This window comes from Zingiber officinale, unplaced genomic scaffold, assembly GCF_018446385.1.
Source record: "Zingiber officinale cultivar Zhangliang unplaced genomic scaffold, Zo_v1.1 ctg182, whole genome shotgun sequence".
Lineage (NCBI taxonomy): Eukaryota > Viridiplantae > Streptophyta > Magnoliopsida > Zingiberales > Zingiberaceae > Zingiber > Zingiber officinale.
This window is the reverse complement of record NW_024589871.1, coordinates 426,791-453,501: the sequence shown is the minus strand read 5'-3', so window position 1 is coordinate 453,501 and position 26,711 is coordinate 426,791. Positions and strand designations below refer to the sequence as shown.

General features: G+C 36.6%; 2 protein-coding genes and 1 long non-coding RNA gene across 5 annotated transcripts; all 3 read right to left on the bottom strand.

The window, feature by feature from the left end:
- Positions 1-3,486: 3,486 nt before the first annotated feature.
- Positions 3,487-11,413, bottom strand: LOC122036627 (pre-rRNA-processing protein ESF2-like). Of its 2 annotated transcripts, none has more exons than XM_042596011.1 (9): positions 10,879-11,413; positions 10,565-10,810; positions 8,241-8,304; positions 7,131-7,198; positions 5,100-5,189; positions 4,884-5,014; positions 4,074-4,205; positions 3,903-3,991; positions 3,487-3,786 (listed from the first exon to the last, which is right to left on the bottom strand). In XM_042596011.1, exons 2-8 carry the CDS (start codon positions 10,800-10,802, stop codon positions 3,968-3,970), a joined length of 747 nt encoding a protein of 248 aa, XP_042451945.1. In that variant the 5' UTR covers positions 10,803-10,810; positions 10,879-11,413; the 3' UTR covers positions 3,487-3,786; positions 3,903-3,967. The 2 variants fall into 2 exon arrangements, with proteins under 2 accessions (XP_042451945.1, XP_042451944.1); XM_042596010.1 differs by having other exon boundaries at positions 3,907-3,991.
- A 462-nt stretch (positions 11,414-11,875) lies between these two features.
- On the bottom strand, positions 11,876-12,537 carry LOC122036628. Its single transcript, XR_006127413.1, has 2 exons — positions 12,336-12,537; positions 11,876-12,260 (listed from the first exon to the last, which is right to left on the bottom strand). It is a non-coding gene; the product is annotated as an uncharacterized LOC122036628 (long non-coding RNA).
- A 1,409-nt stretch (positions 12,538-13,946) lies between these two features.
- Positions 13,947-21,505, bottom strand: LOC122036618 (RNA-binding protein BRN1-like). Of its 2 annotated transcripts, none has more exons than XM_042596002.1 (9): positions 21,221-21,505; positions 20,997-21,079; positions 17,975-18,026; positions 17,654-17,779; positions 17,454-17,536; positions 16,706-16,888; positions 14,702-15,041; positions 14,419-14,562; positions 13,947-14,343 (listed from the first exon to the last, which is right to left on the bottom strand). In XM_042596002.1, the coding sequence occupies exons 1-9, from the start codon at positions 21,435-21,437 to the stop codon at positions 14,201-14,203; spliced, it is 1,371 nt and encodes a 456-aa protein (XP_042451936.1). In that variant the 5' UTR covers positions 21,438-21,505; the 3' UTR covers positions 13,947-14,200. The 2 variants fall into 2 exon arrangements, with proteins under 2 accessions (XP_042451936.1, XP_042451937.1); XM_042596003.1 differs by having other exon boundaries at positions 17,454-17,533.
- Positions 21,506-26,711: the final 5,206 nt, after the last annotated feature.

Here is a 26,711-nt window from a genome sequence, read left to right as displayed (position 1 = left end):
AGATAAACAGAAAGCTAAATACAACAGAAAAATTAATTAATTAATTAAAAAAGCCATCAATTATATTCCTCAAACCAATGGGATATTTAGTTTCTCTCAAGACCATCAAACTGATTTCAGAGAAATAAAATGAATACCAAAAAAATAATAAAATTAAAAAAAAAAGTTCACAGATACTCTGATGTATCATAAATTATATTTTTAATTTATATGATAGACTATTCTCTTCCATTCTCATTTTCTGGACTTACATTGAACTGGTGAAGAATAGCTCCTGCATTACCATATACACTGCCAAATTGCGTGTTAGCATTTCCATCATTAGTGAGAACCTGTCGTCTGAGAGATAAGAAAACTGACGATGACTCTGCTGTCCCTCCTACTGCATAGAAGTAATGGCGGATGATAATATGGATTCGTAGTTGACTCTCATTAACTTTGTGACTCTAGAAATTCGATCATGGCTCATTCTGTGAGAAGCATGGCTCTCCTGTGTCCCGGAGCTATGATGTCGGATATTCATATTATCATCCAGATACTAATGATTTGAATCTCAAATATGATATATTTGTAATAATTATTTCTCCAAATGAGAGACGTAACTAAAGGATGTTAGGCTCCTGAGTCGATCATGACGTGCATTTCCTAATTTATTTTGATGACCGATAGAAATTTTTCGTGGAGCTGGACAGGTTACCTGGGATTTTTTTTAATGATTATATATTATATTTAATATTCTTCACGTGGGGTAAATATTAGTAAAGATCAATAATTTCAAAAGGATTATGGATAACAATAATTGCTAAGTAAGTGACAAGTGATGGTCATGATAGACAGACTATTGCGATTTGATCTCAGCTCGATCTTGATAGATGATGGCGAGCAATAACGCTGTTGAAAGACCAACTTTTTTTTTTTTTTTTTCATTGGTGGTGTTCTTCATCCCTCAAACAAACAAAAAAAAAACTCAAAATGTTGATTCACCGATCGATCATTGTTACAATAATTTTTTCATCATTTTATATTGACAATTGAACGAAGGAAAACCAAAAAAAAAACTTGTGAAATTAATTTTGATAAATTATACATTCTCACGGATAGCCATGGGCTAAGCATGCTTTCCAGAACGCCCTGTCGTCCTCCCTTGGATCTCTGTTATCCTCCTTCACCGACCTCTCCTCCTGCTCTTCATCACCTTCCACAATATCCTCTTCCTCGTCCGACGACGATCCCCAAGTCATCCGATAAACTTGCGACGAGCACTTATTTACAAAGACGACGCCTGCTACCAAACTCGAGCAAGCTTCATCCTCTGTGTCTCCTTCATCATGCGCCATTGTCTTGTAGACGCCGGACTCCGCGTCGCTCGCATCTTCTTCTTTCATCGAACAAGGTCGGGAAAACTCGATGTCAAAGTTGTCTCCGACTTCAGCAGCAGCAGCAGCAGCAGCAGGAGGGGAGGAAGTAAAGCCCTTGTGCATGATATCTATGGCGATCGACATTAGAAGTACTGCAGTATGTGGGGAAACAGAGCACGCGCGCGCACACATATATATATATGCATATATATTATATTAATCAATTATCAATGTGCTTGTGCATGAGGATCCGTGTTAGATTTGGCTTAGGCATGAGTTTGAGATTGAAGATATCTTGTGGGAAATGAAAAAGGATGATTGTCCAGGCAACTTAATTGGTTCTAGAAGCCTTACTTTTTTGAGCAGTGCACGGCCCTTAGTTTGAGAATGAAAAGGTCGTCATTAATTAATTAATTAATTAATTAAGTGATTTTCCAGAATGAAATGGACAGCGCATTATTAACTTGAGTTGAGGCCTGCGAATTGAATTGTTTTTGAGTTTTTTTTTTCTAGAAGGAAATGGACAGCGCATTATTAGCTAGGTAGCTAGCTGCTGTCGAAGAAATTAAATGAGAAGAATAATAGATATAGATATAATAAGCATGTTTCACAAGGAATCAATCTTCTATCGGTTGTATGGCTGCCGGGAAAGGGTATTCTATGCTTTTAGACTTGGACAAACGGTTTGGAATGAGCAATCAGCTATATCTTGCGTGCATCGCAACAAGTAGAGTCGAACAAGTTTTTTTTTCTCTCCATGTTTTAAAGCATGATAAAGATTTAATTGGGCTATGGTAGGGATGCCAATGGAACAGGATAGAGACGGATTTGCCCTTCCCACCTTCATCCCTGAAATATACCTCTGCCCCTAAATCTATCTCAATCTCTGCCCTATTTAATTGGAGAATCTCCATCCCCATCCCCGCAGGGATTAAATCCTTATCCCTGGTCCCATCTCTGATTCAAATGGCCATTAATCCAAGTCAGTGAGCATGAACCCATACTCAAAAATTTTCCCAAACCTAAACTCATACTCAAAATATCGTCTCGAATCTGTGGGACCCTATGTATAAAATTGTCATCCCTATCCCAATGGAATAGGACAGGGACGGATTTGTCCTTTCCACCTTCATCCCTGAAATATACCTCTGCCCCTAAATCTATCTCAATCTCTGCCCCTATTTAATTGGAGAATCTCCATCCCCATCCCCGTAGGGATTAAATCCTTATCCCTGGTCTCATCTCTGATTCAAATGACCATTAACCCAAGTCAGTGAGCATGAACCCATACTCAAAAATTTTCCTAAACCTAAACTCATACTCAAAATATCGTCTCGAATATGTGGGATCCTATGGAAAAAATTGTCATCCCTATCCCACGAGTTACATGGATGGTTACTATAATCCATAAGTGCATGTCCTTGGAAAAAATTTTCTCCCACCTTCTGACCACCTGACGATGAACTATAAGTTGATTTCATGATATATTTCCTTTTACATAATTTGAAGACAAGTTGTGAAACATAATCAACTTTTATTAATGGTTGATTGATCTAATAAATTTTAAAATTAATTTTCAATGAATATATTTATATTTTACGAGATATTTAACCTTTCTTACCTGAAAGACCACTATACTAAAATAAATACCCCTCCTAATTTATCCTCTTATATTAAGTGGACGGAAGAGTACATATCCCTTATGATTTACTCCTACGGTAGGAGATCAATTTAATTGTTATTATCAATTTTAAGCATGATACGACTTGATAGTGTATGCGGCGTCAATTTCTCAGAATATATATTTTATTTTTAAATTTTTTTTTCCACCAGGACAACCTTTTCAGTGCATCTACGTCATTCAATAAATCGGTAGCTGATAACAATGATTTTGAAAGAAATAATGAATAAATTTAACATAGACCTTTTAAATTCTAACGAATTTAATAAGAAGTTTCATTTTAAAAATACTAAGATTTAACCGTGTCCTTTCAATTACATAATAAATTAGTACATCATCGACAAGGCTTTGCATGACTTTTTTTTTTATTTATAAAATCATTATTTAAATCAAAACTTACATTTAATTCTCTAAAAGTAAAAAAATCTCCATATTCAAAAACTAGTATGATGGCTCTGCTCGAAAGATAAACAATTTAACACAGAATAATTAACAACAAAATAGCACGAGTGAGGAACCCCAACAATAAAAGTAATCACTAAATTCTGTAGGAAAATAAAAAAAAAAAAAACTTGATACTGCACTTACGGGGCATGCTTGAACCATTTTTTGTTTCTTTTTTTCTGATCTGTGAACACTCAATACTTCTGAGCTACAAGAAATGATTTCACGAATTTCAACTGTCATTGTGATGCATCAACTCTCCACTTTGATATCGATCTCATCTAGTTGCCAATCAGATGGTTGCTGAAATTATACAAATTACGACGATTAAACAGATATTTTCATGCATTTTGCAACAGTTAGCTTCTGAGATGAAATGAATCCATAAATCCATACAAAGAAACAGATTGGTAGAATACCTACAAGCATTTTTGTCTTCTTTAATTCAAATGGGATGTCTTTTGTGGATCACCCAATAATGAATTCATGGGGATGAGCGGCCAAAGACCTGCAAAAGATCTAATATAATCAGCAATTCCACACAAAAAGAAGAGTTTGAGAGTTTGTATCACATTGACAGAGAATTGTACCCCAGCTAGAAGATCCTTTGAGAGTGCAGGTTTATTTTGAAAATCATCTGCAACTGGTCTGTTCTGTGGAAATTGGCGAAACACTTTGTTTTTGAATGCACCATCTTTATCTTGCCCTTCAACCTTTTGCTTCTGTGAAACAGTGAGAAATTGTTAGGTGAAAATGCTTTCAGCCTTACAGCAAAAAATCAGCAGTGAGAATTCCAATCAGGGATAGGGATAGAGACATGTATTTGCTATAGGAATCCCTATTTATCGAACAAAAATTAGTTAGAGGCAAACACAAAAATTAGTTAGAGACCTTCACTCCTGAGTTTTGCTAGATTGGATGAGAATGGTTGTTGGATAATGATTAACCATAAATGATCATTGCAGGAGGGCAAAAGGATGGAGATGAAGATGGGGATTCTTTGGGAGAGGCTTGGAAAGATGATCAAAACAACAAAGGTCAAAATTGTAGCAAAGGAGGTAAAGCCCAATGGGTTAGATGTTCAGTGTTTACACAAGAATCCAATTAGATTTTGATGTTAGATCTGAGAGGAGTGAGATATGCACAATAGAGATGGGACAGAGAGAAACAAAGGGGTTGGTGAAGTGTGAAGAAAAAATGTGGTGGGCTCACGAGGTAGGGAAAATCAAGATTTCTCAATGGTAGAGAGAATAGTAAACTACGTAGTCTCCCCTTGAGAGGATCGCGGAAGAACATCCTAAATCCTACAAGATGACTTATTCTGGTAACAAATTGGAAGGAAAAAAGTATTAATATTCATCTATTACTCCTAATATTCATAAGCTCAATGGAAGACATGCCTTATCTTTTTTTTCCTTGATAGATCTCAAAGCTTTAGATTGTTCCAACTTAGACAAATAGAAGTCTCGCTCCCTCTTTGCAGCAGATATTGCCAGTTGAAACTTTTCCTCACGTTCATGTTTCTTGATAGCTACATGAACAATGGAAGTCACAAGTTTCACACACAACAACAAAAAAAAAAGAAAATAAATTGATTAAATAACAAGTACACTTACCTACTTCACCAACCAGATCATCCCATTTGAACTTGCTCAAATACTTGATGTTCCAAATGTCATAAAAGAAAGCTGATCTACGCTTTCCTCCTGAATGTTAACAAAGTCAATCATATTGGTCAGATTAACAGAATTAAGATCCAACAATCCAGTGCAATAGTTTTAAAATCAGACAACAGTACAAAAAAATAACAAGGCTTTATGTAGTCTGAGCAAATATATTAATAGTGGGCTTGTAGATGTTAAAGGTCATATGAGAGTCTGAATAGTATAGGGATGATGAAATTAAATAACTGGATTAAATTAAAAAGAATCCAATAAAATTAATTCACTAGAGGCATCAAATATGGATATGCAGCCATTCCATTTTTGGTTTCTGAAATATTATTTTATTGTCTTATCTAATTTTACAATTTACAATATATCTTTTTTTAAAAGCCTCTAAAAGAGATCCCTAATCATTAAACAATAACAAGGAATTCAATTTTTATATTTTATCTAATCTCATGATTGTCAACTAATGTATGCAATCCTTGAGATCGCTAACTAAGGAATGCAAATTTATCTCGAGCTACATCAAATGGAGAGCCTAACCACCTTGCCACCAAAAGTCAGCATTATCTCCTTCCTTGTTATCTTCCTAGATAAAACTGTCATCATAGCTTAAGCCTTCTTTTCCTTCCCACAATAATTTTTTGTGCAAATCTCAACTTCCTTTCTCCATAAAAAGCAAATAATTTAGTGTCGATCTGATGTTATCCCCCTTACCAACTTTAACTTGCTATCTTCTCTAATCAGCAAAGGATCATACTTTACCTTCCATCTCTCAATAGATCACATCTCTCCATTTAACTCCCATAAGAATTGCAAACCCCATAAACACCTTTTGACAATCTTTATATAAAAACAGCGTTGATAGACCATGGTGGTTGTACATCACACCATTGTTTTCTTTTGGTGACACCATATTTGTTGTCTTTGATAGGCAAGAGTAAATGGAGTAACATGTGTTGAAGAAGTAGAAGAGAAAGTCGGGTTCATTTAAAAACTTACACCAAACTGTGGATAAGCTACTTACTAAATTGAACTCAATAAATGCCAACCCCGCCAAGAATAAGAGCAAACCCAAAAAATACATCCCTAATATCAAATATGGTGCCTGGCGCTAAAAAAGATTTAAATCAATTTATTGAAAATTATAATGTTAGTAATAATAACATATCGTTATATCCTAAAATTTTATTAAAGCCTAATCTGATCTTTTTATTTCCTTATTTTCATCCTTCCAAGGAAACATAAAGGAAGAAAATCGCTCTTTTTTTCATCTATCATCTTCACTTTCATCTCTGGAACTCTTTTGTTCTCTATCCCATTAGCAAACACAACTGAAATTTCAGAATGGAATTCGACAGCAAAAACAAAGAACAAACATTGTGACAAGCACCCATGTGGTAATAAACAAATTGTAAGATCCATCAATGGATGAACATATTTTGGTCATGTGGCCTTAAAAGGGAATGTGGTATTGATGAAATCAAGATAGGTCAAGAAAGTTTTGAGAAAAGTCAAATTTAGCCAAAGATGGTTCAAAGTTCTTACTAAAAATTTGAAATCTAAAAACCAAACAGATATATATGGAGGTGGAGACAATCAATTTTCAGTTCAATCCAGTACAAGCTTCAAAATTTTTGAAACTCAAAGAAAGCTCAAAAAAGTCCCTTTTTTTTATGCCAATTCAGTTCAGTTCTTCAAAACAAGTTGAGCGAGTAGGTTAGGGTTTTTACAGAGACTTAGTATGAATCCAAAAATCTAATGTCTATAGGTATAAGCAAATATGGGTATACAAACAGCTTGCATTTACAATGTACAAAACTTGAATATTAAAGAACTAAATGCATAGGGAAAAACAAAAAAATTGAAAGGTATAAACTTATATGTTCATGAAATGATGATGCCAACACACAGAAAGGAAAGAAGCAGGTACAAATAATTTGCCTAATGTTACTATAACAAAATGTTCATGCACTTTACCTATTTGTTCACCATTTAGCATGCTCGCAACCTCCTTAGCAACACTTTTCTTTGTGAATTCTACCCACCTAAAAAAATTATTGTTAAAAATGTTAAAAGAGAAATTTATACAGAGGAAGACAAACTTCACATTAGGCAAGACATGCTAACTACTAGTTACCAAGCATCAACATCCATAACTGACATATTACAAACATCAACAGCCCTAAAATATAGGATTTAGCGATAAGCAAGGAGTTTTAATGAGTTGGGAATGAGCAAGTCAGGATAAATTCTAACCAAAAAGTGTATATTTCTTTCCAAATTATAAATTAATTTTTAATAAATTTAAATTTAAACTTATACTTCTATCAACATGATTATTTTTGTTGTGCAAAATTAAAATTTTGTTCACCAGTCAAACAGTTGGTAGAAATAGTAAACTAAATTTCCTATAAATTTAATTTAATTTTTTAAAACTTTTACAGTCATAATTATTTGTTTGGGTTTGTGTTAAATGTTCCATAAAAATATACCAATAGTTACTCAGTCAAGCGGTAAGGAAGCTAGATCTAGAGAGCTTCTAGCCAAAGGTCGAGCTTTCGAATCCATTTATGGCACTATTGGGTCATATTTAACTTTATTGCTCTCATCTTGAACACGATGGTCTCACATCTACTGTGATGTGCGGACACTTCGTGGTTAAAGACCCAAAAAAATATTGCATAAATATTAAAATTGTGTTTGCATCAATTCAATTTTAAATTTGTATCATTATTGACATGATTATTTTGTATATTGTTAAATAATTTTTAAAGTTGTGCCATAATTTTCTTATGAATTCAAACTTAAACATATTTTTCTGCATATGAGTATTTCTTATTCTATAAAATTAAGATTTTTTCTATTAATCAAGCTAGGCCCTTGAGGTTGGGAATGTTTTTAGTGAATCCAATTATCCACACATCTTTTTTGTCTATTAAGCAGATTTTAAAAGTGTAATTTGAAAAAAAAATTTACAGCATCATTTTGATGTAAAAAATAAAAAAGGAGCACCCCCTGGATGATTTTGAGAACTAGGAGTACTCTTTTAATTTTTGCACCGAGAAGTTTAAAGGCTGAGATACTTACCCTTCAGAAAATCCTTTCCCTCGAAAACCACCAGATTGCTTCCGCTGAGCTTTAACTGCATCATCTGAAACAGAAAGATGAAAAGCATACTATGATTAATTTGGAAAACATTTAAAGTGCATCTTGCTTGCTAACACTATAATTCAAAAGAAAATTTCAACTAACATACTAATATTAGAAGTGTACCAGGAAATTCTCTAAAAATAAAGAGAATAAAATGAAGAAAAGTCATTGGAATCCATAGTATCACCAGAAACTAGGCAAGCATATTTGTATAAACACTTAATCTTGGACAACTTACTAAAAGAAATTCCCAAATTTCCAGTATTTGTCTGTAGGTGCCTCTATATTAATATTGACTCAATCATGCCCTCCCCCAACAATTGTTGAGAAAATTGTACTTTTGTGTGGTTGGGCTCAGATGTGCTGAAAATATGGTATAAGTTAGCTGTGCTTTGTGGTTTAATACGTGAAAGTAGTCATGAGAATTTTACTATATTGCCGACCAAGACTCTGCTTAAGCTTCCAATTGACTAGAAATCCATCCAGTCAATTATTGTTTGAACTCACAGCCACCATTATCTTTCTCTTGCAATGTCATTGCTAAAATCTATCATTGCTACAATTTTTATATTTTTATTTATAAAATTTAACTTAATTTTTTTTTAAATATATAAAAGATAGAGTTTTTCCTATCGATTACTGTTAGACAAACTTTTTCCATTGTTTTACAAAGTACACCCACAACCATACACTTCTTTTTAAATTTTGCTTGATATTTCTTTATCAGCTTGTCTCCCTCACCACATTATTCATCTCCTTCCTTCGACATTTTCAAGTTACAATAACGCCATTCCCATAGAGATGGAAGCAATGCCCTAGAAACCACCAGCAAACTAGCAATAGCAATAATGCCACTTCCCCCTCCTCCTTTCCCATCTCTTATGCCTCTCCTTTCCAAGCTGGTTTTAATCTTATACTGCATAGTCAGATGTGATCAAATCAACTGATTCATTCTATAATTTGTCCGATTTCTTGATTATATAAGCATATATAAATAATCATCCAATCTCTGAAACTATAACTGATTGCTCAAGTTATGACACCATCCTGAATCATGACTGGACCAACTGAAGAAGTCGATTTGAAAACTCTGATTGCAACAAGTTCAATATCAAGGCTTAGAAATAAAATGACAGGAGAAAACTTGCTTAGGGATGCAATCAGAGATTTTTTTCAAAAAATTGGAAATGGATTTATTTGAGGTAAATTTGCCACTTATGCTTACCAATCACCAAAGGTTTTCAAATAAACTTGCAATGGCATACAATAGGACCCATTATATTTCCAATAGATAACAAATTATAAGGTGTCCTAAATGAAAGAAATAAAATTTCTTGATCATAGATGATGGGCATCCATGTCCAATGCATCAAGATAGTTTGCAAAGCAACATAGAGAATGTTGTTCCTGGTTACCATGTGTAGCATCATGAAATATATGGTCTCAAATGAATGAATGAATGAATGAATGAATGAAGATTCAAACCAAGACATAATAGGTGTGGGAAAGCATCACAGGACAAATTACCATATGAATCCCAATCAAACACCAATAGAAGCATACACAAAGCTAAAAATTTGACACATCAAACTTGTCCTGCAAATAAATTAGTGCAAACATAGTGATATAATGTCAATGAGATAATTTGAGCTGACACCAATATAGCCAACCTACTACGCCCATATCAGCTGGCGCACAAATTTAGGATAACTAGTGTAGATGCAATATCCTTTGTCCAAAGTTGCCTGATACTTGACTGGTCCATATGTTTTATGTTTTGAACATCACTAATGCGGATTAACATTAAGGTAACCATGTAGTTAGTAATATGAAACTGCAGTTTGTATAGTTCAAAGAATAAATCCATGTAGCTGACCCCAATAGTTGGGACTCAACCTGTGATTGCTAAGGAGCTTTCCATAACAAATCCTATGAGGGATCCTGCATAAAATTTTCATTCCTATGCTGAACAAAATAGCACTCGCCCGATATGAATAAAACACTACATGTCCGATACTAATCAAGATAATCCACCCATGGATTGCTCAAAATTGGGTAAAACCACTGACAATATTTCATGCTCCTCAACATGAAACGACAATTGTCCTGCTAGAAGGTCAATTAATTCAATGTAAATATTTGTGTATGTATGGCAACAGTACTAGACTACTACCCTATAGATTTTTAATACTTGCCTCTAAAATCGTTCCCTTAAAGTTCTTGTACCAATTACTTCTATCAATCATATGAGAATGTATTACCCTCTGGAACCAGATATATCCGTTGTATCTCTCCATATTGAGAAAGGATTTGGCGAATGTGAGAAGGATCCATGCGTGGCGGAACTCGACTAAGGTAGCAGATACCATGTTTTCCCTCACGTTCAGCATCTTCCCGAGACCTTTTTTTCTTGATTTTATATTTAGATCCTCCACTGTTTTTCCATGCCGAATCTTCCTTCTTTACATGACCATGCTCTTGCTCCTCGTCGTGTTCCATGGTTGGCCCTGTTCAACTAAAACAATAAGCATAAATCTAAAACCTTCGCCAGAAAGAGCAGCTCGATAGAGCTTGCCTTGGTGATTCGAAAATTCTTTGATGGCGGAGGACAGTTAGACGGTAGAGGAGAGTTAGACGGAGGAGAGTTTTTCGGCTGGAGATCGGGGCGAGATTGTGAAGCCGGGGCGAGGAAGGGGAGCGAGATAATTTAGGGTTCGCGGAGAGGGAGAGATAATTTAGGGGGCGAGTAAGGAGGTGGCTCGCGAAGAGGAAGGTGGCGGAGAGGAAGTAGATGGCTCACGGAGAGGAGACGGCTTGCGGCAGGTTTCGAAGAGGGAGAACTTTCGGCTAGAGACGGTTGAGCGGCGCCGCACTCTGCTAGGGTTCGCGGAGAGGAGACGTCTCGCGGAGAGAAAGGTGGCTGGCAGAGAGGAGGTGGCTCGCGGAGAGGAGGTGGAGACGGCTCGCGGAGAGGAGCTGGACCGCGGCAAGTTTCGGAGAGGAAATCGGCTTCCTCTTCGCGCGGCAGGGAGCGCGAGGGGGTTCTCTTCGGCGGCTAGGGTTCGCGTGTTGAGGTGGTTCGCGCAGTGTGCGTCTTGAGTTGGCGCAGTTTTTTTTTTTTTGAGCGTTTTAACGCGGCTGACGTGGCACAAGTACCGCACAAAACCGCACCTTATGCACCGCAGCATAAAATTATATATATAGTAATTGTTGAGAAAAAATAAATTAGATGAATTTCATATTAGAAAAAAAAATCTAAGCATTCACAAATTGGACAATATGCTTGAATACACATCCAAATCCAAACAACAAGAATAACTAAAAGATTTAGTAGACTATTTTCCGGACAAAGGAAGCTTAGAGATACTATTAAAAAAATTACTAAACCTTGAACACACCTCCACGACCGAGAAGTCTTCTTGTGTTTCAATGAATATGTAATTGTTCATTTGTTCTACATGTAGACAAGGAATTGAAGGAATATAATTTTGAAATTTTACATGTTCAACTGCGACTTAATTTAATTTGAGCCATACTCACCAGTATAGTGCCAGTAGTCCTGATTGAAACAATTGAATGAATTAAATTGTTATTCATCTATTGAAGCTCCCATGGTAGATAAGTTACAAAAAGAATCAACGTAAATACATCTCTGCTATTTAAACAATGAATCTAGTAACGAAGCTACCAGTTTTGACCTTTAAAACAGAATAGAATGGGTAACGAGAAGAATCATTTGTCTGCTGATACTCATAGTACAGATGAAGGCCACTGTTGCCAGATATGATACAGGTGACATGCAGAAGCTACCTCCTCATAAGTGTATATCACCATTAATGAGGTTAGCTTTATTTTCTTTCTTAAGTTGTACTTTCAACTTCTTACCACCTAATTGAAAGCCATTCATCATCTTGATGGCGGTCTGGGCAGCAGCGGGTGAATCATAACTTACAAAACCTGCAAGAGAAGAGGATAATTTAGGTGTCTGATTAATTTGATCCAAACCCTGTAGAGCGCATAAAGATGGTTTACCAAAGCATTTACTAAAGCATTTAGTAGTCCTGCACTCTTGGTGATTCTAAAATTCTTCGCTTGACGGCAGAAGCAACAAGTCGTTTGGAGAGTTCGACGGCGGGGGACAGCAAGTTGTTTTTTGATGGCGGAGGACAGTTCGACAGTAGAGGAGAGTTTGACGGAGGAGAGTTTTCCGGCAAGAGATCGGGGCGAGATTGTTAAGCCGGGGCGAGGATGAGAGGGGAGCGAGTTAATTTAGGGTTTTATATTACAAAATAATTTTTTAATAAAACATATTTAGATTTGATGTTTTAATAAAATTTATATCGAAAAAACTAAGTTCTTATTCCAATATGTAATACGAGGCTGTGTAGGTAGGGGTGCACATTCGATTAATTCGGTTAATTTAATATTAATTTTATATAATTTTTTTATTATTATTTTACATAAATTTAATTAATTCGGTATTAATTAAAATAACTAATTCGGCTAATTCAGTTTTAGTAAAATTGTAATTTGATTCGATTAGTAACTCTAAATCGATTTTTGATTAATTTATAAATTGAATTAACCGAATGCTTACCCCTATTTGTAGGTACATTTTTAGGATTTTATTTATATAAAAAAATAACTTTTAATAAAAGTTATTTAAATTTGATGTATTAATAAAATTTATATTAAAAAAATAAAATATTTCCGATAACTTGTTCTCAATAAATCATATACTTCTTTATCTTTTGAATTGTTCTGCCGGATTGGTCGCTCAAGATCTTTGGTCTTCACCTGGACCTGATGAAAATAATTGGATCACTTCTTATAGATTCACTGAGAATGATTCTGATCTAGTTCATGGCCTATTAGAACTAGAAGGCGTTCTGTTTGGATCTTCACGGACAGAAAAAGATTACAGTCAGTTTGATAATAATCGAGTGACATTACTTCTTCGATCTGAACCAAGGAATCAATTAGATATGATTCAAAACTATGAAAAATACGAATCGGAGTTTGAAGAAGAGGAAGAGGACATCGACCCGCAACAAATGGAGGAGGATTTATTCGATCACATAGTTTGGCCTCCTAGAATATGGCGCCCTTGGACCAATCTATTTGATTGTATTGAAAGGCCCACTGAATTAGAATTTCCCTATCGGGCCGGATCATTTCGGGGCAAGCGAAGCATTTATCATGAAGAGGATGAGCTTCAAGAGCTTGAGAAGGAGTTCTGGCAGAGGGAATATTTAGAATGACTAACAAAAATAAAATATTAACATGAAGTTATATATATAAAAAATAAATTAGATGAATTTCATATTAGAAAAAAAATCTAAGCATTCACAAATTGGACAATATGTTTGAATACACATCCAAATCCAAACAACAAGAATAACTAAAAGATTTAGTAGACTATTTTACGGACAAAGGAAGCTTAGAGATACTATTAAAAAAATTACTAAACCTTGAACACAATTCCACGACCGAGAAGTCTTTTTGTGTTTCAATGAATATGTAATTGTTCATTTGTTCTACATGTAGACAAGGAATTGAAGGAATATAATTTTGAAATTTTACATGTTCAACTGCGACTTAATTTAATTTGAGCCATACTCACCAGTATAGTGCCAGTAGTCCTGACTGAAACAATTGAATGAATTAAATTGTTATTCATCTATTGAAGCTCCCATGGTAGATAAGTTACAAAAAGAATCAACGTAAATACATCTCTGCTATTTAAACAATGAATCTAGTAACGAAGCTACCAGTTTTGACCTTTAAAACAGAATAGAATGGGTAACGAGAAGAATCATTTGTCTGCTGATGCTCATAGTACAGATGAAGGCCACTGTTGCCAGATATGATACAGGTGACATGCAGAAGCTACCTCCTCATAAGTGTATATCACCATTAATGAGGTTAGCTTTATTTTCTTTCTTAAGTTGTACTTTCAACTTCTTACCACCTAATTGAAAGCCATTCATCATCTTGATGGCGGTCTGGGCAGCAGCGGGTGAATCATAACTTACAAAACCTGCAAGAGAAGAGGATAATTTAGGTGTCTGATTAATTTGATCCAAACCCTGTAGAGCGCATAAAGATGGTTTACCAAAGCATTTACTAACACCAGTTGCTTTGTCTACAAAAACTTTAGCACTTAGAACTCTTCCAAATCCCTGAAAGGCACTTGATAGCTCTTGATCACCATATTCTTGTGGAATATGATAGATAAACAAATTAGCTCCAGGAGGGCCTAAATCAATAATAAAAAAAACTCATCACTAGAGGAAATTTCAATTTCATGCTGAAACTAGGTATTTAAATCAGACATCAGCACAAACAACAGTACAGAAAGATATGAACTAGATGGAAAGATTAAGAAACCCATTAACCTTCTATTTGACCACCAGAAGTTGTGGAGGGGCTTGGAGATGTTGCTGGATTAGTCTTCATAATGACAGGCTGACCTGAGACATGGGAACTGCCCATATGTCTATTATTTGTTGGATATGACATTGGATACTGAAGACCTGGCAAACTGGGGTATGGAGAACGTATAAAATTGCCAGATTGAGTTGTATTAAAATTTCTTGGTGCTATGTTCGGAGAGATATCAGAACTGAATCCCTGTAGCGAATCCCCTTGATTAACAGGTGGAATTATATTATGAAATGCAGCTTGATTTTGCATTGGAGTTAAAGGGTACTGCAGTACTCCATAAGCTCCAGCTGGCTGCAGAACAGTAAGAAATAAAAGAAACTCCATTTCATCAGCATATATTAATCATGTTATAAATGGAAGAGCAGTTCTGAATCCACCTTTATTCTAAATAGACTTTAAGAAGATCATCTTCAAAATAAAGTAAATTAATTCATTTAAGCTAGCATCATTCAAAATAATCTACAACAAAACTTTCATAGAGAGAAATAAAAAGATTAGATCCAGTGGAGATGGGGTGGGGCCTGTAGCTCAAAGGATTAGAGCACATGACTACGAACCATGGTGTTGGGAATCCGAATCCCTCCTTGCCCACAAGCCACAATCTTCCCTTTTGGGAAGGGCCTTTCCTATGGGGTAGAAAAATCATGATTGAGATAGTAGATCTAAAGCTATTGAACTTGGGTATGGTCTTTTATCAAAATGGAATGTCCTTAGTTTTTCTTTTTATTTATCATAAAAGGTTTAAAGTTGTGACCCTTCAAACCAGATGTCGATGTTACTATAATAAGAATTCCCAAGTACCAAAACAAGCATGCTTGTATGTTGGCTTGTAACATATTCCTTATGGTAACTCTTTGCAATATTTGACTATCATCAAATAGGTTGTGCTATTTGAGGAGTTCCTTTGGCTACTAAGTCAAACTCTAGAAAAGTAGAGTCGAATGATCATAAAAATCTAGTATCAGTGAACAAAAAGTAGAGAAATGAAATCAATAACTCTTGTGTCATTCCCGTCCCATTGGAAAGAACTTGCCTCAAGTTTGCATCTTCATCTAATCAATAATAAAGCATAAAATCCATAATATTAAAGGTATAGCCTCCCAGGAAGTTTGATCTTATAAGCATTTTCACCAATTCCTTAAATTCACTTGAAAATTTGATCTCACAAGCATTTTCACCAATTTTTCTATGGTAGATTTCTTGAATAAAAAATAAATTGTTAAGAAGGACCATCTTGGCATCATTTCCAAATATCACGGAAATAGATATCAACTTCATAAAATTCTTTAGACACTTCAAATTTTACCGATTTTGCTAAGCATAGCAGTAAGCAAAGAATATCTTTTAGTTAGAGCATCTACCATTTAACTTGAACCATTTGTTTTATACTTGATAACAAAAGGTAAGTTAGCAAAGGTGCCTCACTATAGCCACCCAAGTTGTCCCAACTAAAATTGCCAATTCAACAAAATGTCAAATGACAATCAGAATTACAATATTACACTTCATTGTAGGGACTGAAAGTGCCCAAGATAACTACATATTGGATGCAACTGACAACAGTAAAGAAATCCCAGCATAACCAATCAAGCAGATGCAATGGCTATCAAGAAGCATTTGAAGCAAGTGCTATCAACTAAAATATAAGTTTATGATATAATATAACACAAGGTTCAATCATTTTGCAACATATGGATAGATATAGGTATGAAACTTGAACAAGTTCCCAAAGTGGCGATAGATATAGCTATGAAAATTGAACGAGTTCCCAAAGTGGTCTCTTCAAGATTTTTTAACCATTCAAAAATAAATAAGTGTGCCTTTGAAGGAAGCTGCTATGCACAAAATGATAGGCAAAAGATGACAAAGATAAAAATTAACGAGAACAAAGTTGAAGATTCTCAAGATTTAGTCCTTAAAACATAATTGAGCCTAAAAGAGGCAACAACACTCACCTGATACCCATATCCATTATATGAAGGAATATACCCCATCGGTAAAGCTCCAAATATTGATGGTTGCTGCAGTGAATTGGCATGGGGAATTCCAGAAACCTGAGATTGAGCTTTTTGTGCCCTTCGAGCTTGCCTTTCTTTCTCTGTGTCAGCCCACTTAACAACTAGAGGAACACTTGAACCCTGCACGAGGTTAAGAGTCATATCTGGTTGAGAAAAAAAGGTACTAAATCCAAGTCATACGAGCAAACTGAAACAATAGGCACAAAACTTGTATAACATAGGTAGTAGGAATATGAACAATACCTCCAGGATCCTTTTTAACAACAAAAAAAATGTTTGTATAATTAGGCAGTTATTCGACAATAAGTTTTTTAAGTGGGATTTAAACAACGAATAAATGGGAATAAACCACTGACAAGAAATTGCTTCGAATGCTAGTTTAATGGTCAATCTTCTGACATGGGCGATCTGTAAACTAATCTTCTTCCCAGTCATGCCACTATAACCATTGCTAATGTACCAAGAAGCAACCTAAAATTCTAGTATCAACAATGGTAAATCACATTGACTTTAGTTGACCGTTCCACTCAGAGCACCTATCATTTGAGTGAGTTTTCTATTGCATCATTATACATCGTTTCTTTTGAGTTAAATTATGCTCTCATTGATGCCACAATTGATCATACAAATAGCTCAGTCCATAAAAAATTAAGGGGAATTTGAAGAACCTAATAAAGAAACAAACCTCCATTCTATGCTTCCCATTTAGGGCTTCTAGAGCTGCCAAAGCTTGTTCTTTTGTTTCATATTTCAAGAAGGCACAACCTGCTGCATTAACAAATTTTTTGGCACACAAACATTGGTGATAGAAATAATGTGAACTAAAATTTGTTCCAAGAAGGATGCGTCAAGACATATAAAATCTATATCTTAAGAGACATGCACCTTTGCTGGTCTGTTGAGAGCCTCTCAAGATTTGTAAGTCTTTAATAGTACCATACTTGGAAAACAGAGACAAAATAGCAGTATCAGATATGTCCTTCGGAAGCATTCCAATGAAAAGCTTGTGTTCTGGTTAAGAAATAGAATGTACATTAAATCATCCATATGGAGTAAATTAAAAAACAGCAAACTAATACATGAGTCCTATCAAAATTTTGTAGTGCACAACCAAAGAAAAGGGGGGGGGGGGGGGGAGCTAAACCAAAAAATTGAAACAAATCTCTACTGCATTCAAAGGAGCACATATGTATCCAGTGCCCTTACCTAGTCTTTCAAGCTCACCATCAGCATATTTTACTTGCATTGGGCTAGAAGCCTGAGACACAAAGTCAAACACCATGAATCTTAATAAAAACTATAAAAATGGTATAAATAAAACTACAGGAAATGTGGCAAATTTTTTTGATAGGCTAAGGTCAACAGAATATATGAAAGTAATCTGTTGGCAATGTTTCATGTAAAAGCTATATCAGTTTATAAAATAATCTAGAAAAGAGTAGGTAGGTAGCACTTTCATTGCAAAATTCTGTGTGACGACATGGAAATAACAATGTTGCTAACGAGTCACTACTAGAATGGGAAACAAATTTGAGCAGCAAAACAGTAACAATAGCTTAAAAAAGAGGTAAAGCAAGAATAGGTGTATGGCTCTGTTTGCTCATTATGCTTTAAATCACCAAACACCAGAACTATAAACTTTCTATATTTCAATGTTTAAAATTTTTCAACCTTGACATTTCATGCAGTTATTAACTAATAACCATGCAAAATCAATTATATCGATTCTCAGTTTTCTAAAACCATTAATACTCTAATTAATTGGATGTCTAAGGTTTCATTTATCAAAAACTGACAAATTTAAATCATTTTCCTAAATGCCCTGAAGACAAATGGGTGTCTGGTAACAATGATTCATCACATGCAATGATAGTGAACAGTTTTGAGGAATGGTAATGGTGTAACTTGCTTATATCCAACAAGTCTACATGACATGTAAAGATTCGTCCACTTTGAAAGAATTTAAATTCATTCAACTTCTTTAAATATGTTTAGATGCTAATGCTTGTTACCTTTCAGATATGTGTCAACTCTTGCAGGAAGTGTCTTTGTGAATTTATTTTACCAGATCATTCAGACATTTTCTAGTGGCACCTCGGTCAGTTCCAGTTTAGACTCATGAACAAACAGTCAAAATTATCTCTTAATTTAGTAAGGATATAAATGACAAGGAGGATGAAAAAGGAAAGCAACTGTTGCTAGTAAGTGATTATCCTAAACCAGCAGAAAACAGTTGTCTAGAATAAACATTTATTTGCTACTGCTTGACATATCCCTACTTCAAAACCTTTTATTTAATATAGCAATGTTCCATATTCAAGAAAGATCATATTTAAGTACTTTCTCAACCCTCATTTTCCAATTTAATGTCATAATGTAAAACAACTACCAGGAATTCCAATTTGACCATTTTGAAAGATGACCAGCTAGCCAAATTAGAAATCCACATGGCTGAATTACAGAACCTAAACTGGGCACTCACCCTGCACTTCATCGAGATACTGAATGCTCACAAACTCTACAGCCTAACTAGGTGGATGACATGAATTTTTAGTACACACACACACATAAGTTTCTCTGAAAAATGTTCCATGGTGAGATGATCTTAATTTTTTCTCTTCACAAAAGAGAATGCAATACAGAATGGGTTAATATCAGATTAAGAAAGAAACGACTAGCATAAATGAATACAAAACAAAAGGTAGCACTTTCTTTCTCTTTAAGGTGCTAAAGTACATACACAGTCCACTCCTCTGTATAAGGAAAAATAGCCCCCGATACTCTAATAGCTAATTGCCATAAACAAAAGAAAAAACTATTTTTGTAAAAAGACACTTGTGATACTTTAAGAAGTTTGGCATAGAGCAAGAAAAGTCTTCTTAATAAGAGGAAGTAGTTACTCTTTAGTCTTTTATCAAATATCATAGGCTAAACACTCTGATTACTATCCAAATTATTTGAAAATTTCATGAGAAATTGGAAAATTATGCTTCTCAAGATTTAGAGCATTAGAAGGTAAATAAGTGTGTATGTCTGATAACAAAGCTATGTTGCTTTGCTCTCTTGCTTTAGTGGTAATTTCTACTATCAAGTCAATTGTATCGCTGCCCTGCATATTTTTAACATTCTTCAGTGGTGACAGCTTTAGTTAATGCCAAAATGCACTAAAATAACTTTAACTAGCAAAATAACTAAAATAACTTTAACATATTGTAAATGTTAGTGAAAGAACTACAAAGTTAGGGTAAATTGTTAGGCATATCTTGTACATTTAGCCTGTCAACAAATATAGATTGAATTTCAGTTTCGCCAAGTAAATACATAAACTTTTCAAATATGTCAAAATCATGGACAACCATCAATACGCAGTTTATTATTCCATTAGTTTGTTGGGTAGCTGAAGTTTGCCTTGTCTTATCCTACTGGTTCTTCTATGTGGCTATTATGCTTCACACAAATTTTCATAGTAGTTACAGAATTGGCTATACTTTCATAACAACTTGCAAATGATTTCACATATGAATTATTAGGTTATAGGCTAACTTGTATGTTTGGTCTGTATTGAGCTTATTGAGTCTATGAAACTAGTCCAGATCGGCAAGCCAATGGAAAGGATAGTTCAAATGATGTTGAGCTTTTCAATTCATGTGGTTGACTTTCTAATTCATCATTCTTGCTTAAACAGCAACTGATCTATATCCCAAATTGGTTTGATTAATTTTCCCATCAATTATTCCTGTCCCAATAGCTACAATCTTGGCTCAACTAAGTCAATCATCTTTCTTCCAAATGATTGTAAATCCAACAACAGAACCACGTATTGCAGGAAGGCTTTTGACAGATATTCTCTCGAATGTGATCAAAGCACCATTTACATGAATTTGGATGGACAATGCAATAGAACTCTGCAATTCCTCGACAGAAGCATAATTCAAACAGCTTTATTATCGAACTCCAACTGCACATTCAGTGATCCCCCATTAAAGGCCTAGCATCTCCTAGTAATCTGTGATGCTAGATAAATCATGGTACAATTCCCACTTAAATAACCAAGTACAATTATAGAATCTCCAACATAAACATGATGATGGCCCAAGTCACAAAAAAACTCAAAAAGTTGGCGTAATTCTGCATGTAAGCAACATAAGAAACGCGGATCGACAAATATGTATTATGCAATTGAAATAAAAACAGAATGACGAATGAAAGGAAGTGTGAAATGTCATACACCAGGAAGCGTCCGCTTGTTATGGCACGCAGAGACCGCCTTGTCAGCCTCCTTCCGAGATGGGCAGATCAGGAAACAGCAACCTGCACCAAAAACCCCAAAGAATTGACCAAGAAAACTCCTAAAGCATAACCGAAAATTAAATCCCGAAATCATCAGCAATGCACGGAGATCCAAGGCGACTGACGATTCGAGCAAGCAAGAAGGGATCTCAGGATTAGGACCTCGCGAGGCCTTGGTAACTTTGTCTTTGATGATGCTGACCTCGTCGACGAGCGCCACCTCCTGGAACAACGCCAGGAGCTCCTCCTCTGACATATGCTTTGGTACCTGCCCCACAAACAACTTGACGCTCTCTTCTCCCCTCTCTCCTCGCCCTCCTCCTCCTCCTCCTCCTCCACCACCGCCACCGCCACCACCTAGATTCTCTCCTTCCTCCATTGTTGTTCCGTAAGATCTCCTTGTTTCTTCTCGTGTGGTCTTCTAGATTTGGTCGCTGCTCCTCATCCCAGCGTCGTTCTCCTCGTTGGTGGCGCTTTAATAATGGAAATGATTTTTTTATTAAGTTTTGCTGTTTTTTTCCATTTTTTTTTTGGGATAAAATGTTTTACTGAACAGAAGAAAAATTTTGACAAAAAAAAAAATAGCAATAATTAATTTCCTTCTTCATTTCCATGTTTTAACTTGTTAAGATAACGAAGAAACCAATTTACACTCCACGAACTAACTACTACGTGGGCCATGCCCAGCAACGTGGCTCCTCTGCAGCAGCACTGGTGGTGCGGTTTCCTGTCCATGTTCGTGTACCGGATCCGAGCCATTGCCTCGTGCAACGGGGACACCACAGCAGGCGTCGCCTGCTCCGTCCGTCGTCGATCGCACGGCTGTCGATGGTCGTACTCCCACCGTTACCGTCGATCTGGAACCGCAACGGGAAGGCGTGGTACGATACGACGGAGGAAGTGGCACGACCGTAATTACGGAGGAAATCCTGGTCCAAGCGGCAGGGATGCCAGGCTGGCCGTGCGGGGTTCACTTTGAATTCACATGCGGTCAGCATGCGAGATACACGTGAGCTAATAGCCGCTGGATTTGATGTGTTCACTGCCCGGTCAGATGACCGTAGTGGTGAGTGGACCTTTTTGTAATAAATTCAGCGGGTTGGAGGTTTTGGTAGACACGGCGGCCGTTGGTCCACTGGGAGGGCATGATACTGATGAGGCGGGGGTCCCACCAAAGAAAGAAAGCTAGAAATGAGGAGGAACTAAGAATGAAGAGGAATCTCTATGCATTGTCCTCTTTATTGTGTTTGTGAGTAGTAAAAAACAAACACAAAAAATATAATTCAAACGTTCTGTTTTTTTTTTTATTTCTAAACATAAATCAGTTTTATATAATTTGTTTTAATATTAAATGCGAACTTGTAATTAAATAATATATAATGTTATAATAATTTAAAACAAATTAATCAATGCTCCGAAATCCCATAATAAACACAGAATAAAGCATCATTTGATCAGCTCTATTATAAGGTTCAAATTTAATAATTGTAGTCCGAGGTAATGACGTAGTGATTAGATAATTTAAGTGGCTAAACAGATATGAAATCTTTTATTTGAGAGGAGGTGAGGAAATGAGAGGGAAGGGTAAATAAAGAGAAGAGTAACTCCAAATTTTGTTTGGGAGACACTAAGCTAAAGAAAGGAAAAGTAGAGAAGGATAAGCTTTAATTTTCCTCCTTAAAATGAAATATTTTCTTACACTTGAATTTACACTTGAATTTGGGATGTAAGAATGGGTAAACACGTAAGGAGAATTAAAAAAAATATTTCAATATTATCTCTGTTTCATAATATTAATTTTCAAATGTACTATTTTAGTTTAATCTTTACGACATGCTTCGTCCAATGAGAAATCATGACCCGCCTAGCTACGCAGTGAAGCTGAGCCCGACGGAGGATCCGTTTGTGAGCACGCGTCAGCTTCTCTGGTCGGCGCTCAAATTGGTGCTCGGATCGGGATTGTGTTTGTGTAGATCTTTTGTCTTCAAAGCTTCACCTTGTTTCGGTCTCGATTTTTTTAGTTTTTTCCTACGGAAATACAACGGAACGTCTGTTTCTGTTCAAATTTGTTGCTTCTGTTGCTAGATCTTCGATACGCCTATTGTAATCGTAATTATTTTAGGCTTCTTAAACATACATTTCACTAATGGTAGTTGAGGGAACGATGGGAATCACTTTTGAGAAGCTATTTAGTTGCCTGTTTGCAAAGAAGGAGATGAGGTTCCCGAGGGTTGGGCTTGATGTTACTAGTAATACGGCCATCCTCTTGAAGCTCGAGATTGGAGAGATTGTCACCACCAACCCAACAATCGGTGAGCATTAATTATTATTCATCTCTTGCCCTATCTGATTTGCATGTCAATCAACAATGACAAAGAAGAAGAACAAAAAGCATAAAAAACATAATAGATCATGTAGTGAACAATTGAACTATAATGGGATTTGATCTGTTCGAAATATAAGTCAGATGTGTCGGGTGAAAGAGGATGTACGATGACCTCTTATTGGTGGAAGGAAGGTTCCATTCGCAAGTGATAACAAACCATTGGAATATTTTCTGGCGTATGATAATTATTCCCTGACAAGAGAATACGATTCCTTGACATTATTGTAGCTTAGCGCTTTCCGTCCCGCCCAGGTTTAGCTACAAATAGCTCGAGATGACCGTTCAGATATACCACCCCACTCGAGTCTTGATGAGGAGGATGAGCTATGACGAGGAACCCATCTTTAACGCCTTGCTCACTAAAGGGCCGACCTAAAGTTATCTTAGTGAAAGTACCAGGCCTGGTGACACGGCCCGAGCTGGAGGAGTCCGATCAGTCGGGGCAGGTCAGGAACTAGTACAAGCTCCATCTTATGTCTCATATCTGGGAGACCTGCCCTGCTTGTGCCCGACCAAGAATTATGCAGCTGATATTGTGAAGCGGTCTAACTCCCTCTTTCTCCTGATTGTTGACTACCACATTTTCTTGACTTTTGATTGTGACGTCCTCTTGACTATTGACTGCCTGACCTTATCTGGCCCCACCTTTAGGCACTGTATCACAAGTCTCCCCCTAAGTCTAGTCGAAAGAAGCTCAAGTCTGACTGACTAGGCCATAGCAAGCTTATGACTCCACCTGTGTACAAGGGACTGACGTGTAGATGATTACCTTTGCCAAGACTGAAACTGGTATCCTTGTCACCATGCTGCTATCAGTCCAATGAAGGTGGATAGTCATAGTATTGCCATTGGCTAGACGATGTTGGAGCAGATGAAGATGATCCATGCTCATGTTGTTGACAAGTGTTCGCAAGAGCAGTGCTCGCTCATAAACCTATCTTAAGCTACTTCTTATTTCATTATTTCTCTCTTGTTTCTTTTTAATCCCTCTGTAATTTCACGCCTCAAAATAATCTATATTCTGCCTAACGTCACATTGACTGCTACCTCCGTCATTTGACCCTTACTTAATGTACCCCATTTTATCACCGCATCAAAATGTTTTAATTTAAATAAAATTTTACAGCATAATCAGACACAAAAACTAGTACAAATATATACTAATGGCTAAAATATATACCTTGTTGAGCTGTTTAATAAAAACAATATTGAATAATTAGGGGAATCAACTAACTATGAAAAAAATAGAAACAATAATACCATAAAACCCCAATACCAAGCGAATTTGTAGCTATTGTTACTTTTTATTTCAAAATAATAAACGTTCAATAATCCAAATTAGCAAAAAGAAAAGTAATAATGCAATTGATATGGTGCATAAAAGTGGAGTCCGATAAGATCAGACAATCAATAGTTAAGGAGACGTGACAGTTAATAATTAAGAAAACATGGTAGTCAAAAATCAAGAGAACATGACAATCAACAATCAAGGGACGGCGGGAGTCAGACCATCTCGCGTCATTAGCCACATAATTCTTGATCGGGCACAAGTAGGGTAGGTCCCCAGATCTGAGACGTAAGATGCAGCCTGGACTAGTTCTTGACCTACCCCCGACTGATCGGGTTTCCCCTAGCTCGGACTTTGTAGATGGTTCTGTTGCTTTTACTAAGATAACTCTCGACTGGCTCTTCAACAGTCACATCGTGAAGAAGGAGTTTCTCACCATAGCTCATCCTCTTCATCAAAGTTCAATCTCGGTGGTACCTCTGAGCAGTCATCCCGAGCCATCTGTAGCTAAACCTGGACGAGACGGAAAGCACTAAGCGACAATAATGTCAGGGAATCATAACTTCCTCTCAGAGAATAACTGCCATACGTCGGGGAATATTCCATTGATATGCTATTACCTGAAAGTAGAACCTTCCTTCCATCAATAGGAGACCATATCCTCTGTCACCCGACAGATCCTGATACCCAATATTCTATGACAACGATCAGACCCTGGAGGTATGCAGCGTCATATAAAAAAGGAGGTCCTCTTTCTTGACCAGATACGCACAAATACGCACTCGTCTTTAATAGTTCTTTTTTCCATCGTACACTGTTCTTCTGGGTAAAAGAGACTTGAATTTAGCGTCGAAGGATCTGCGCCGAGAACTTTTCCCTGATTTCTAGTCTCTAACGCCTAGGGTGCTTATCTGAGTGTATGTAGAGTTCAAGTACCATCAGTCCGCATACTATAAATCGGAGAAGTCCATGTGGGGGTTTGCTTTTTGGACATGCATACACAGGGTGTGTCAAAATCGCCTCTCCATTAATACCAACGTTATCTCTACCGGCCTCCGTTTGACTTAGATTTTGGACAAGATCAAATTTGACGCCGTCTATGAGAATTGTACTCCACTAGTTCTGGAACGTGAAGATGGATGACGCCGAAAGGTTCTTTGCCACTATCACAATCCCGGAAGATCCTGACAAACAAATTATCTCCTCCTCTCGCTCCACGGATATTCGAGAGTCGAGAGATTGATTTGGAGCTTCAGCCGGGCGATAGATTAATTTTTCCATTATATTTTTTTCCTGACTCCATGGGTATTCGAGAGTCGAGGGACCAAGGTAGACCTTCAACCGATTGGCACGACTCCTCGATCATTTACACTATGAGCTCTGCTCTATTTTTACGGTTACAAGATCTGCTACATCTCTCTAATAAGAAAGTAAGAGCATAGTTCCTTGATCAAGGACTAGGGCCCTAGATCCTTGATCAGACACTCGCGGTACAATTTCCTGATCAGGATCTAGATGCATCGTTCTTTGATTACAAGCTAGGGGCATTACTCTCTGATCAGGGATTAGAGACTCAGCTCCCCGATCAGGTGCGCTACAGGCTCTGCACCCTCCACTCATGGGGCTCTGTATCCTCCTACGTTTACGAGCTTTGCACCCTCCACCCACGACGCTTTGCTTCCTCCTATTGCTATGGACTTTGCTCCCTCATATTGTTATGAGCTTCACTCCCTTTGATAGTTAGGGCTCACATTATTCTCTCTCTAACTCCGCTAACGTTTGGGAGTCAAGGGATTGATATATTTGTCTCCCTGATTTCATGAGTATTTGGGAGTCGAGGGATCAAGTTTGATCCTCAGCCGGTTGACACCACTCCACGATCAGATATGATAAAGGCTCTGCTCTCTCATATTGCTACGGGCTCCGCTTCTATGAACTTCAGGGCTCAATCTCCCCCGTTTAGGATCGAGTTATCGCTA